Source organism: Hydra vulgaris, chromosome 05 (genome assembly GCF_038396675.1).
Source record: "Hydra vulgaris chromosome 05, alternate assembly HydraT2T_AEP".
Classification (NCBI taxonomy): domain Eukaryota; kingdom Metazoa; phylum Cnidaria; class Hydrozoa; order Anthoathecata; family Hydridae; genus Hydra; species Hydra vulgaris.
In genome coordinates this window covers 41,994,355-42,010,000 of record NC_088924.1, presented here as the reverse complement: position 1 = coordinate 42,010,000, position 15,646 = coordinate 41,994,355, and the positions used below count along the sequence as shown (strand labels likewise).

Here is a 15,646-nt window from a genome sequence, read left to right as displayed (position 1 = left end):
AAGATTCACCTGTCCCGTATAAATTAATAACAAATTCAATTGAAAAAAGACTAAGACATTGAAAAAGAATAATTATAAATAACAATTAAGATAAAAAACAAGCAAAAAATGATTATAATAAAAAAAAATATTAAAATAGAAAGATATAAAAAGAAGAAATATAAAGGATACATTTAACAAGTACAACAAATAGCATCAAAGCTATATTTTTAGTGAGACTAAAAATATAGCTATGACGACGTCATACTTAATCAAAAAATCACCTGTTGGTTTACATAATTCATTATCAAAGCCACATTTTGGTTTTCCACGTGGCACTTCTGTTGTTTTACCAGGCCATAAAATACGAGTTTCAGTATCGACAAACTTTTCAGTATCAGTGAAGTAATTTGCAACACGTTTAAATTGAAGATTCTGAACATTTTGTACTTGATAGTAAGCGGATCGATCACCCTTATGATCAATCCTTACTTTCCCTGATGCACCTAGAAAACAATGCAAATCAATTCCTTTAAAAATAAAATTTTATGAAAACAGTCAAATAACTATAAGAATAATTGAAACTTTAACACACGTCGTCATCATCATTATCATTATCGACATCATCAATGATGATAATGAATTGTCCTCCTCCTCATTCTTTTCATCATCAACTTGTATTCGATTTTTACACCAGCTAAATATTTATTTGACTAGTATATAAATTATATAACTATTTACATTTACCTGAGAAAGTAAAATTCAGCATGTTTTTAACGATACTAAAACCATCTGAGACATTTCCATTCTGATTTAAAGTTTTATTCAAAGCAAAGGCATACAGCATAGTAGCATCATGCAGGAAGGCTGCATAGCTTTCAACCTGTGTAAAAGATTTTGATATAGGAAAAAATATATAAAACCTATATAATGAAAACTGAAATAATTTTGAAAAAGTTCAACAATATTATAAAATATTAACAAGCGCAATTTAGGCATAATTTTTTTTTTATTGACAAGAAAATTTGTTTTCAGAAAAGAATAAAAAGAATAATTTTCAAAAATTTTCAAAAAATTATTAAAAAATTTTTTTTTTTTTATAATAAAAAAAGACTAATACACTGCGACCATTTTCTATAGGCGCATGTGGATTATGTTTTAAAAACGTACTTAACTTTATTTTTATAGTGTATTTCAATAAATTATAAATAAAGTATCAAAAAATAATGAAAATTATCAAAAAATAATTTGAAAAGAGGTCAAATTTGAAAAGAGGTCAATCATAAATGAATTAAGTTCAAAAGATAGCTGACTATTTTCTATAGACGCAGTTCACATTTTTTAACAAAACTATCCAAAAAAATGTTTTTATCACATTTTTAGTACTCGATTGGACCTCCTTTGCGCTCTATTACTTGATAAACTTTTTTTGGCATACTTTCCACCAAGTTTTCTAGCACTTTTGGCTCCATATCCTCCCAGCATTCTGATACTGCTACTTTTAGCTCTGCCACAGAGTTATATTGCTTCTGGTCAGCATAGATACGTCTTACAATGATTTCCCAGATGTTTTCAACAGGATTCAAATCTGGACTGCTAGCAGGCCACCACATTTGCTCGATTTTTTTAGCTTCAAACCAAGCTTTAGTTTCGTTACTAGTGTGAATGCTGGCGTTGTCTTGTTGAAAAACAAACTTTTTGCGTCGATATTTGTTTTTAAATGGAATCAAACATAATTTTAGCACATCAATGTATTCAGAACTTTTCATTTTGCAAGATGCAAATGCTAAATTTAACTTTCCTGTTGCACAAAACCCAAGCCAAACTATCAAAGATCCACCACCGAAATTCCTTGTCAAAAAATATTTGGGTTCTTTCCTCAAATCACGCCAGTAGCCACTAAAACCATCAGGCCCACCAAGATTAAACTTTTTCTCGTCTGAAAAAATCACCTGGTATTGAAAACAAAAATATTCAGCTATTTAGACATCTTACGTATTCATAAGAATTTAATCTAAAATTTCTTACTTGCTCCCAATCGCGTGCCATGTTTTCGCGGGCGAATTCCATCCGCTTCTGTTTGTGAACGAGCTTCAAATTTGGTGCTTTATTAATTTTTGATCGTACAATGTGTGGGATGTCTTTAAGAACTTTCCTAATTGTCTCCTTGCAAACATTTAAACCCAAATCTGACTTAATTGTTTTCAAACTTTTTGATGAATTTGATGCGAGTCTAACAATTCTGCGTTTATCACGGTCTGAAACCTTAGATTTCTTTGGTTTCCTTTTTATTGTTGCATAATCTGTTGGATTTTTCAAGAAATTACGGATAACGTGATCTGATCTCTTCAATCTTCTAGCAATTTCTCGATTTGGAACTTTTTCTCGATAATAAGCCAATATTTGACCTTTTTCAATATCGATAAGGACCTTTTCTTTCGGCATTTGGTTAAGTTCAACTTAATTTCGACTCACAAAATAAAAAATACTACAGAATATAAGAAATTTGCGACAAAACTCGTAAAAACTTTAGTGCGTCAATAGAAAATTGCCACGTAAATATTAAAAATTTGATTATTTTAATACAATCAAGACAATTAATAATCAGATGCATAATAGATCATTGTTTTCTTACATATACTTATTCAAAGGTACTGTTAGAACAATTTTATTACCACTGTAACGCTGTAAATCCGCTAAATTCTACATGCGTCAATAGAAAATGGTCGCAGTGTATAACTAAACCACTAAATTTATAGTCAGAAAAACTCCATAAAAATCAGTAAATTTATGGTCAGAAAAGTTAATAAAAATCGCTAAATTTACAGTCAGAAAAACTCAATAAAAACTTTCATTTTAAATTGGAAGAAAAAGATAAGAAATTTGGAAAAACAAAAAGTGATTTAGAAAAAAAAAATTCTGATTTATAAACAGAAAATAGTTAATTAAAAGAGCAACTTTTTGATCATAAAAAGAACAAAAAAAATAATCATCCACTCTTTAGTTGTGTATTTTATAAAACCAGTAAATAAAATAAAGATGCAATTTTTTATTTATATAAATCATTAAAAATTCAAAAAAAAATTAGGCTAAAAAATGACTGTTATATAAAAAGTAAACCATTATAGAGCAAAAATAGTACACCTTGTATTATAATAGTAACTCTAAAGTCAAAATGAAATCAATAACATTGTAATAGTAACTCCAAAGTTACTATTATAATACAATGTAATAAAAAATGAAATCAATAGCATAAAAGAAAGTAAAAGTTTTATTAATTATGAAAAAGCAATGTATGTATAAACCAGATTCTTACATGTGCAAAATAAAATAGTTTAAAACCATAGTTTAATAAGAAAAAAAAGTTAAATAAAATTGAAGAAGATAAGAATTTGCTCTTCCGATATGTTATTATGAACAAATAACTTGAGCGAATCTAATCTAAAAATACTAGATAAAGATAAATCATAGTGAAAATAAAATGCAACTTCTTCAGGGGGCGTCCATAAATTATGTCACCCGGTTTTTGACATTTTTTGACCCCCTCCCCACTCATAATGCATTGTAACACTTAATTGACCCTTATCCCCCCCAATATTATGCAACTTTTTGTACGCCCCTCTCCCCTAAAAATTAGTTTTTAGGGTTTTGGCTTTATAAATACTCTTTTAATTAAAAAAAAGTCTTCTCTAGATTTAAAACTAAAAAAAAAATATTGCATCACAAAATCGAGACCCCCTCCCTCCACCCTAGTTTCAATTAGTGAAACATTGTGGCCAGGTCAACTGCTATATTATCAGATTTTAGTTTGTTCTTTATGGAAAATTAAACAACAAACTTAGTTTATTAAAGTAGAAGAATATAAAATACTGAACAAAGAAATAAAACTACTTGTGAGAGCAAACTAAAAAATATATAAAGTAACTAAGCAACAAACTCGAAACCTAAAATCAATTTTTGTATATATAAACATTAAAATTTGGTTTTACTGTTCATATGTATACAAGATTCTATAAAAGCACTCTATACAATTGAAAAATTAACCAATGATGAAAATGGTATTACTCGTGTTGGAATTAAAAACTAAATGTAAGCTACCAAAATTTAGCATTGATATCGTCAAAAATTACCTTGAAAAAACCAAGATTTGTTAACAATAAAAGTTGCATAACAAATTTACTTGAAAAACTTGCCTTGATTACAAAAAGCAGGTAATTAAGTCAATAAGCAGACAGATTTTGCAAAAGCTTTTGATTCAGTTGCACTGTTTTTGGTGAAAGTAGAAGCACTTGGCATTTGACGCAAATTATTAAATTTGTGTAAAGATCAAAGGTCTCAGCAACAGAATGTAGCAAGTAGTACTAAAATAATATGTATCTGAATGGAAAAATATTATAAGTGTTTTATATTTATATTATAAATTTTTCAAAAATCTATACAAGGTCATCTAATATTAGTCATATTCATATTCATAAATTGTTTATGTGTTAATCTAAACAACAATCTAAACAAAGTTGTAAAGCTCTTTGCTGATATATCTAAAATTGATTTGAAATTAAAAATTGATCACAAAAGTGATTTCAGTGATAAATGCTCAAGAGAAAATCTTTAAAACAATATGGTCAAACAAGTGGTCAAAACAAATGGTTATCTAGTAATTCTAATATTCAATAATAATAGATCTAATATTCAAAGAATTTGATAAACTAAATTTCTTAAACCCTACCAATCACATGCAAACACAACATGAGAATCAAAAGAGAGATATTAAGCAAAGACTCAAAGAATAAAACAATTAGACACAACTTCTTTACAAACAGAATATCTAATGATTGGAACTCCTTCATACAAGATTGCAATAGACTCAGATTCAGTTTTTTTTAAAAACAAGATTGACTTGATATTCAAATATAGCAAACAAACAAAATAATATAAACATTATTAAAAAGCTTATTTAATTTGGCTTTGTAAAAACTTTTATAGACAGAAATAATATTTTATTTCAGTCTATAAAATCTTGTAATTTTATAGACTGAAATAAAATAGTGTAAAATACATGATTTCAGTCTAAACTCAAGAACCAATAACTTTTTTGGTACTTTATTGAAAGCTTTTAAAAGTCAAATTATCTTTTTTCTTTTCCTAAAATCTTTATTAAACTTGATTTACAATCAATATTGTAATCAATATTGCGCCTGTTGTTGCATCTATTCTCTTTTCAGATCTACAACCAAACTGCATACTGATGATAAATCTTCTTTACTTTGTCGGCATTAATTCTTTCTATAATCTTCATTACCTCTCACTTTTGACTTCATTAAAAGTTTTTATCATTGAACTTTTTTTTTAACCATCTGGGATTTTACCTTAAATTGAATTCCAAAGGTCTTAAACCCACATTCGGCACCTACATCTAAACCATTCAACATCTCAGCCAACACACTACAAATCAAGCCACCCACCTTGTTTTATCTTCATCTTTCAATTTACAAATTCTGTGCTTATTCACAAAGATCTCTTTCCTTTTCTTCATGTTTTTTACCAACAACCACCAAGTTTTACACTAACAACCACCATGCTTCTCACCAATTTTATGGCACAAATAACTTATGGTGTGTAATACAAATTTTACCTAATTTTATTCAAGAATATATATTATTTTATTGGCCCATTTTTTTCTGATATGTGTGTATGTGTGTACAACTGTATATTAAACTTTGTTCTTATTATCGCTTTTTTTGTATGAACTATTTGTTTTTCTTTATCAACCAATATATTTCGATAAAAAGATCCTTCAATCGAGGTCATTTACAAATAGTTCAAAACTAATTTTAAGTAAATACCATGAAATAGTATTAATAATACAAATAGTAATGATAATAATGATGATAAATTAACAATTATAAGAATAATAAGAAAATTATATAATAACAAACCGATATCAGTCTAAAACAATTATTGATCATTATGCACAGACAGGAAAGTTACAAGCAGTTACATACTGACAAAACGTAACAACCTACCATGTAACTAAAATAATTACTGCAAAAAAAAGTAACAATGATTTAATAAATATAATAATCTTAATATCAATAATCATAATAAAAACAATAAAAGTAATAAAAATATTTCATTAAAAAATAACAATAAATAAACAAACAAACAAAATCAATAACAATCACAAATAAAAACATGTCACACAAACATTTAGTCACAAAAAGTATAGAGTTTTCATAATAAATAAAATTATTCAAATAAAAAAGGAAATGGCATAATACCCAGCAAACAAACACCGTCCCTCAAAATTATTAAAATCTAAAAATTATTCTTTTTTGTTTCTTCAAAAACAATTTTTATATTTTATTTTGATTCTTTTTAACTACTTTCCATTTTTGAATGCTTTTTTCTTTTAACTTTGTTTTTTATTGTATTTTCTTTTCTCTCTTTTTTTTTTTTTTAATTTATTTGATTTGGTTTTTTATTTTTTTGTTTATTTTTTTTTTTTGCTTTTTTATTTTAATTTTTTTTTTCTTATTTTCTTATTTTTTCTTTTTTCGTTTTTAAATTTATTTATAAAATTTATTAAAAAAAAGCATCCACCAATCCGTTCTCTGCACTCAGATGTCAATCAGAGTCACTGTGTCCTGTGTCACTGTGTTTATGATATGACTTTAATAAGTTTAATAAAATTAAAAGTTAATATAACTTTGTCTAACTTTCAAATATTCAACCTACAAAAACAAGTGGCTTATTGTGTTCGTACGGCATTTTTTTAATTATTATTTGCAATGGTACTGTCTTCATTAACATTAGGTATTTAATTAATATTGGTAATAGTACTATTTGTAAACAATTATGTAATTTGTAAAATGTTGCAAAAACAGAATTTATTTCAGAAAGAATTTTTGAAAAAAAATTATTTCAGAGAAGTAATTAAAGGACTATTAAAAAAAGTCTTTACTTATATTTAAAATAAACTATGAAAAATTATATAAATATTGTTTTAAAATATTATGCATATACAATATTACTGAATATCAAAAAAAAAACAATTCTTTAAACTATATAGCAATAATGTGTCACTTTTTTAGTAAATCAAGCTGAAAAGACCATATATAGCAAATATTGTAATGTAAATAATTTTACCTCAACATCTGCGTCAATTGGGGTATTAAAAGGCTTATTTTTCATCTCTTCTCTTACAAGAAGTGAAAAATTTCTGTAGTTGACATCATCTGGAACAAACAAGCTAATATCAAGTAATCCATTAAGTGCTTCACATTCATCTTTATCTTGTATTGATAACTTTGATATGTTTCTGCAGTCATGAAGCAGTACCTCGTATGAAAAGAAAACATAGCCTGCTGAATTTAATCCTAAAATCTTAGCTTGCAACATGACTTTGCGAACAAAAGTACTGTAACCTCCAATAAGGAAAACTGAAAAATTTGAAAATCAGAAAGTTATATTAAATATTAAAAAAAAAAAATTAATTTGAGAATAATAAAAAAAAAAATTATCTGTAAACTTATAAAAGAAATAAAATAAAATATAAGAAAGAAAGAGATTTAGTTACTCTTCAGAGAATGATTAAGCCTATTTGTTGACATGCCTAAAGCGGGGTTCAGCAATAGAAATGATGGCAATACTGTCCGAAGAGCATTTAAAAATAATGAAGTTTTTCTGAAGTTGATTGTGATATATTTAAAAGATTGCATTCTATTCTTATAACCATATCTTTAGATACCCTATTAGTATCAATGAATAAGATTTATAAATAAAAAAGTTAAATATATTTACAAAAAGATAAAAAATGATAAAAAAATTATTTAAAAAGTTTTACTACTAAATCTATCTTTGGAAAAGGAAAAAAAAATTGTAAATTAATTATTTAAGAAAGTATCATTTAATTATCTAAAAAAATCATGCTATTTAAATAATTAAAGATATAGTTCCTGTTTTATTTCAAATATAAAAACGCATTTTTTTTGTTAACAAAAGTTAAAGAATTTCTAGTTTTACAAGTTATGAGGCAAACTTTTATTTCAAATAAAACTAGGTGTATAGTAATTATATTATCAATATTATAAAAGTATTTATAATTCCTTGATTCTTGATTTGATATTTATAATTCCTTGATTATCTATTGTTACTTAACACCATAATAATACTTTTAAACACAAAATATCATTTTAGCAATTCACCATCTGCAATAAAAATTACCTATCTTCGAAACATTCGACCTTCATTTGAAATCTATCATTATTACATTTATTAGCAATCATGTCAATTTACTCTTTTTATAATGCAAAGTAATTATTCTTAGTTTACACAAATTACTCTACTGTTATAAAATGTTATAAAATAAAAGGTGCTATGTATTTTTGTTGCTTCTTCTAAAAATGTACCAGATAAACTATATATTGGCTTAACAAAGAGTGAACGAAAAAAATATTTTGCTTATCATAAGCATTCCTTAAAAAATAAAAAGTATTCAGAAAAAAACATAAAAAATCAAACTCAGATTTTAAATGCTATGCAGAAAATGTAATTATTGTGGGCCACTAAGAAATGAATTAAACTAAATTGGTCAAGAACAACATTTTTTTATGTTTAATGTGAAAAAAAGCGTTATCATTAACTTTATTTTTTATATTTTAATTGACGTTATTCTTTAGTTTAGATTTTTAAACTATTTTTTTAAACTTTAAATTTTTAAATTAAATTAAATTTTTAAATTAAATTTTAAGTTCAAACTATTTTTTTAATTTATTCTAACTATTCAAAAACTCTTTTTTTTTACATTTTTATTGTTTATCTTAAATTGAAAAAGTTACAAAAATCTTTTCATATTATAAATGTTTTTTTATTAAGGGAACTAAAAATAATTTCGGTAAACTAAATTTGCTGGTAAAGTACACCAAAAATAACAACAAAAAAGTCAAAAATGAAACATGCTATGTAAATGTATAACTTATGTAAATGTATAACTTATTATATAAATTTATATAATTAAATTTATATAAATTTTTGTATTTTTTTTTTTATTCAATTTGTGAATGCAAAAGTTTAATTTACAAACAAAATTTATAAATAAAAAAATTAATTATTATCTATTTTTATATTTAAATACAAAATTTACTAGATATTTAAATTCACTGATTAAATTTACCTGCTGCCCTCGTGCGTAGATCAAACCTCACTCTGCTCCTTAAATTCCTTTGTTACTTATCTAAATTGATTCTAAAATAGCATCTTGCAACGAAAATATTAAAAAAAAAAAAATTATTTGACCGAAATTGATGAGCCAATCAAGTTTTTCATCTAAAAGCTATCGAGCTAACGATGTAAATAAGTTTTATTGCTAATTGTAATAATAAATTCTTTTGTTACTTATCTAAATTAATTCTAAAATAGCATCTTGCAACGAAAATATCAAAAAAAAAATTATTTGACCGAAATTTGTGAGCCAAGTAAGTTTTTCATCTAAAAGCTATCAAGTTAACGATATAAATAAGTTTTATTGCTAATTGCTGAGAACATTTTAAAGCCTTAAATATCATATTTAAATTTTAAATCACTACAAATATATTTTAAAAGTTTTAGTATTAAAATACTTAAGTATTTAAAAACATTCAAAAACTTTCCATACAGTATATATTGTTATTATTGACAGTCAATTGAAAAGTTATTTCAGCTATTAAAGTTACAAGATGAAGTTACAAAAGGATTGTGGAAACCATCAAAAAAGTTTCTTTATACAAATTTTATAAAAAAACTTCTTTATACACTTATAATAAAAAAACTAAAATAAATATAAAAGAAGACAATGTATGTAAATAAATGTTTAAACTTTTTAAAAATGTATTTTAAAGTGATATATGCAATTAAAATACATAAAAATACCAAATGAAACAACACCTAAATTCATACATACATACATACATACATACATACATACATACATACATACATACATACATACATACATACATACATACATACATACATACATACATACATACATACATACATACATACATACATACATACATACATACATACATACATACATACATACATAAATACATACATACATACATACATACATACATACATACATACATACATACATACATACATACATACATACATACATACATACATACATACATACATACATACATACATACATACATACATACTTGCATGCATGCATACATACATACATACATACATACATACATACATACATACATACATACATACATACATACATACATACATACATACATACATACATACATACATACATACATACATACATACATACATACATACATACATACATACATACATACAGAGTTAAATGATAAAATAAAAATATAGTAATATAAAAATTTCGAATTGAGATGTTAAGGTAGTTTAAGTTACGAGTTTTAAAACTTTGCGCCGTCCCCTCCTCTAGAATGATTTTCGATAACATGTATGTTTTAAAAACAATGGTTTGTATTTAAAAAAAAAACATTTTATTTTAAAAAACATAACATTTTCCAACTAACAATAAAAGAAATGACAAAAACATAAAATTGAAATACAAAAACATAAAATCGAAAAAAAAAATTATATTTTATTAATTAATAAAATTTAATAATATTAATATCAATGTATTATTAATTCATAAATATTGTTTAGTAATTAAGTAATAAGCAAAAAAGCAAGCAAAGTTATTTAGTTTTTTCAAATAGTTATTTACTTTTGCCTTAAAGAATGATATTGAGAAAAGTGTAATATCATTTTAGCTGGTAAATAATAAATATATTTAATATTGAGAAACATTAATATTGAGAAACCCTAACCCGTGGCATTGGAAAAATTCTCAACATTGGTTTTATTTAGGCATAAAACTTGGTTTTATTTAGACAACAATTTCTCTTGACTTGGCAAAGCTTTTACAAGAAAATAATGTATATGTAATCTCATGTTGTAGATTAAATCACGTCGATTGTGTCTTTTATTTAGTGAGGTGAGGTGAAGATGTGATAATCTCGCTTTGCTGGATAACACTCTAAAAAGCGGAATTTCTTTGGTGGTGTGGTTTTGAACTTTTTTAAATTTTATGTTGTGAGCAGAAAAAAAATTCCATACAGGATCAGCATACTCGAGAGTCTTACCAGCAATGTGAAATGTCTCTTCCAGGCTTGTGCATTTTTATAGATAAAAGCTTTCTTTAGTTGACTGAGGACAGAGTTAGCTTTTAATGATATTATTTTGACATGCATGTCCCATTTGAGGTTGTGTAAAATGCAAATACCAAGATCTCTTTTGTTGTAAGAGGATTCGAGATGTTGCAACCGTTGAGGAGTCAAGATATAGTATTGGTGGTTGGGATTTTTGTTTTTGTTGAAGTGCAAGATAAGGCACTTTTTGTAGTTAAGATGTAAGTACCAGATTGTAGTCTGATTGATTTGATTTATATCATTCGGGAGCATAATTGGACTGTCAGGGGTCAAACTAGTGGAAACAACTTTGCAGTCATCAACATATAACTTCATTGGATTGCTAACTAGGTCTGTAATATCATTGATGTTTAAAACGAATAGAAGAGGTCCTAGAACAGATTCTTGTGGAACACCACTAGTGACTAGTAACCAATTTGAAGTAGCAGAAGATATATTAAACAAATTAATATCAAGAAAAAAAATCTACTTGTTGCATCATGTGTAAAGTACTTTTTTAATGGCTGTAAATTCTACCTTTCTATATATATTTTCAATGTTAAATATAATCTCTTTCTTATTGTTATTATTATTTTTTGTAATAATAGTAACATTATTTCAAAAAATAATAATAACAATAATAAAGAATTATATTAAACATTGAAAATATATATAGAAAGGTAGGTTGGGTATGCTGGATAAGGAATACTAAATATGTAAGTGAAACATAAACTCTATAAACTATGAGTCTTGGTCATGGAGTTAAAATGATTCTTTTTTAGGCAAGTTATTTACTAGGGTTGTTCGCTTAGACAAACAGCTCTGATGCAAAACACCTAACTTCAATGTGAAGTTTTGCACCAGAGTTTTTTTGTTAACCTTATATATATATATATATATATATATATATATATATATATATATATATATATATATATATATATATATATATATATATATATATATATATATATATATATATATATATATATACATATATATATATATATATATATATATATATATATATATATATATATATATATATATATATATATATATATATATATATATATATATATATATATATATAGTTGCAAAAAAACACATTTTTTTCCTTTGATTTTTTTTAGTTTTTTTGGTGCAGTTTTGCTTTTTTTTACAATTTTTCAGTTTTTATTTGGCATAAATTTTGGAATAGTTTTCCTTTATTCTACTTTATTTTTAGTATATGACCATTAAAAGCACAATTAGCATATATATATATATATATATATATATATATATATATATATATATATATATATATATATATATATATATATATATATATATATATATATATATATATATATATATATATATATATATATATATATATATATATATATATATATATATATATATATATATATATATATATAATCAAATAAAATAGATAGCAAGTTGGGTAGATTTCTAAATATAAATAAAACAAATTTAAAAAAATTGTTAATTACCATGAGATTTCTTTACTGCATTAGAAAGGGTCTGCTTTATATCTTGAGGAGTTGGGTCATCAGTTGAATAATCTTCATTGTATGACACTTTCAGACCATTTCTTTCAAGATGTTTTTTTACTCCAGAAGTAATATCATTCCAGGTAGCTAAAATAAAATTACTTTTGCAATGTAAATAGATATTTATATAAGCACACAAAGACATCAATATAATACATCATAATCATAATAATACATCATAATAATCAATATAATACATCAATATAATAATATTATATCAGTGTATATGCCTGAATGTCCAAAGTTAGCAAATTACTCTTGAGTTTAATATTATATCATAAAAAAGTGTTCTTATTAACAGTGTTTATTTAGCGTTTAAAGTTAAATACCTCGTCAATGCTTTTGACCAACTACCTTGTGATATAGCTGATCATCATTTATCTAATCCCGTTGATAATGGTATTTATTTTGATTTACACTTATGCAGCTATAACAAAACTTGCAATTTAATTATTAAAAAAATTTAAACACAAAAACATGTCTGATGGAGGTCTCTAGAAAATGAGAGTTGCAAATTGTTTGAAAATTACTGCATGGTAACCTTGGTTATTTTATGTAAAAACAATTGATCATAAAATACTTTGACTTTGTAAAACTTCTGCGTGGTCATTAATACCATTCATTTTATATTGATTTTTTTTAGGAAAATGTTTAAAAAATATTTCAAAAAAAAAAAAACCCTTTAATATAAGACTCCTGTTTATTATACTAACCAAAATATTACTTAAATTCTGAACAATTTAAATATATATATATAGAACTTCACTACAAATTGTTGTATTTTTATTCATATATATAAATATAGCCATACTAATAAAATCTCCCTTCTTGCCGAACCAAATCCCAGTATCATGTAGGTACTTAACAAGGTACTTAACAAAAGGTTCAAGGCATGCAATGGCAACAGACTTGTTAAATGTTAATTTGCACTTATTAATTTTTCTTCTTATGTAACGCAGTAAAAACTTCTAAATGTCATGATTGATATCTTATTATGTTAAACTTTAATTCGAGTTCTACTTTTAAAACACTCATTTTTAAAATATCTTGTTGTATGATGTATTGTACTAGTTTCGAAATAGCATTCGGCAACTAAACATTACATTGAAATTTTATAATAAGTAATCACTGAGAAATAATGATTTGCTAAATGAACCATTTTGTAGAACAAAGTTTAATAAATTTTGTATTACTTATTGCGCACCTTACCTTTGGAATAAAATAGTTTTGCCTAATCTTGATCCTTTTATTTGTTTTTCTGTTTTTCAAAATAAGTTAAAAGATGCTATAGATAACATTTAGATGGTATAGATAACATTCTTGCTATAGATAACATTTTAAGTTATTATTATTTTGAAATAATCCTTGATTTATGAGATTTATATTAATATATTTGTTTTCTTTGATTTATAATAGAAAGTTTAGAAGAAACTTGAAAAATTTAAAATGCAGCTTGAGAAGATATTTGCTGAAGCAATTGCACCTGGTCAATAAAAGGCACTGATTACTTAAGTGTTACACAATGAGGATGAAGATGCTTTAACTCAACTGGTTCTAGAAGACTATGTTGTACCAATTACGATGTTTCAAAAAAGCGACTCCTTATGATTCTTTAGCGATTCTTTTGCTTTCAGTTTTTAATCATAACAAGTTCACTCAAGAAACAATGAAAATCTTTGATTTCAAAAATCATCAAATAGAAAAAGTATGCAAGTTGCAAAAAGAAAGCAGAGGATTTTCCATACCAAAAAAGGAAAAGGTAAACATATGCCAAATGCCACAGGAAAAAATAGAAAATTTTTGGAATTTATGTTTTGTTGAGGTTTGCTGCAAGATGTAGCTTACAGTGTAAATAAAATAAAGCTTGACAGTGGAGATGAACAAAAAGTGGCTAATGCCATTTTCATGATGAAGTTTAGCCATACATTCACATTTTATAAAGAAATTTGCCAAGAAACTAATTATCTCCTTATGTCAGATACTTCTTTACGGAGAATTCTTCGTGAAATAAGATATAGATCCAGACTTAAATCAACCCATTATAGCTGCTGACGATGAAAAATGCATTGACTGTGCTAACCTAATTTTAGCAATCAACCAGGCTTGTGGTTGATTGCTAAAATGAGGTAAGCACAGTCAAGGTAAATGGTCAATTAAGAAAAAAAGTCTATTTCACTGCTGTCTATAGATGACAGCAAAAGCCTTGTTAATGTACTCTGTCTTGCTGATGTTGTTTTGGCCAAAGTTAGAAATGATTTTCCTTGTTTAAAAAACCCTTATGCTAAGTCAGATAACGCATAATCTTATCATGGCAACTTCTACTTAGAAGCCATTTACAAAGTTTTCAAAGCAAAACAATTCTTTCTTAAAAGATACAATTACAATAAGCTGTCATGTGGAAAAGATCAATGTGACAAAGAGTCAGCAAAGGCAAAATGTGTCATAAGAAGTTTTGTTAATGCTGGAAACAATTTGTTGACTGCAGAAGATATTCATGAGGCTCTTCATAATGGTAAAGGAATTCAAAATGCTGATGTCGCTGAAGTTGCTATAGACTCCAAAGCTTCTACTTTATCAGGACCAAATCTGATTCTCAACATAAAAAATAAGTCATCATTCTTTTCAGTTTTTCTCTGGTCACATGATAATGTGGAGATACTTCCCAATTGGTAAAGGTAAAAAATGAAACAAAACTAATGTGACATTCCATTCTTTAGTTCAAATTGTTAAGCGTTATAGTTCATATTGCAGAAGTTATACTGCACCATCAGTTTCCAAAAAAAATGTGTTGTAGAAGTGTTAACACTTAGGTTTTGTACACAAATTAGCTGTGCTGAATAATTTTATGATACTGAATTGTTAACAGAACACATGCTTTCAGAAAACCAC

The 15,646-nt window shown here is 25.5% G+C and overlaps 1 protein-coding gene across 2 annotated transcripts in view; it reads right to left on the bottom strand.

The window, feature by feature from the left end:
• Positions 1-15,646, bottom strand: part of LOC100198482 (atrial natriuretic peptide receptor 1) — a 67,200-nt gene that overhangs the window by 37,015 nt on the left and 14,539 nt on the right. For both annotated transcript variants that reach the window (XM_065798239.1, XM_065798240.1), the window contains exons 2-5: positions 12,698-12,844; positions 7,126-7,418; positions 727-862; positions 264-485 (exon numbers count right to left, since the gene is read on the bottom strand). In XM_065798239.1, the coding sequence (XP_065654311.1) occupies positions 264-485; positions 727-862; positions 7,126-7,418; positions 12,698-12,844 (798 nt within the window). The remainder of the gene's footprint in view (positions 1-263; positions 486-726; positions 863-7,125; positions 7,419-12,697; positions 12,845-15,646) is intronic.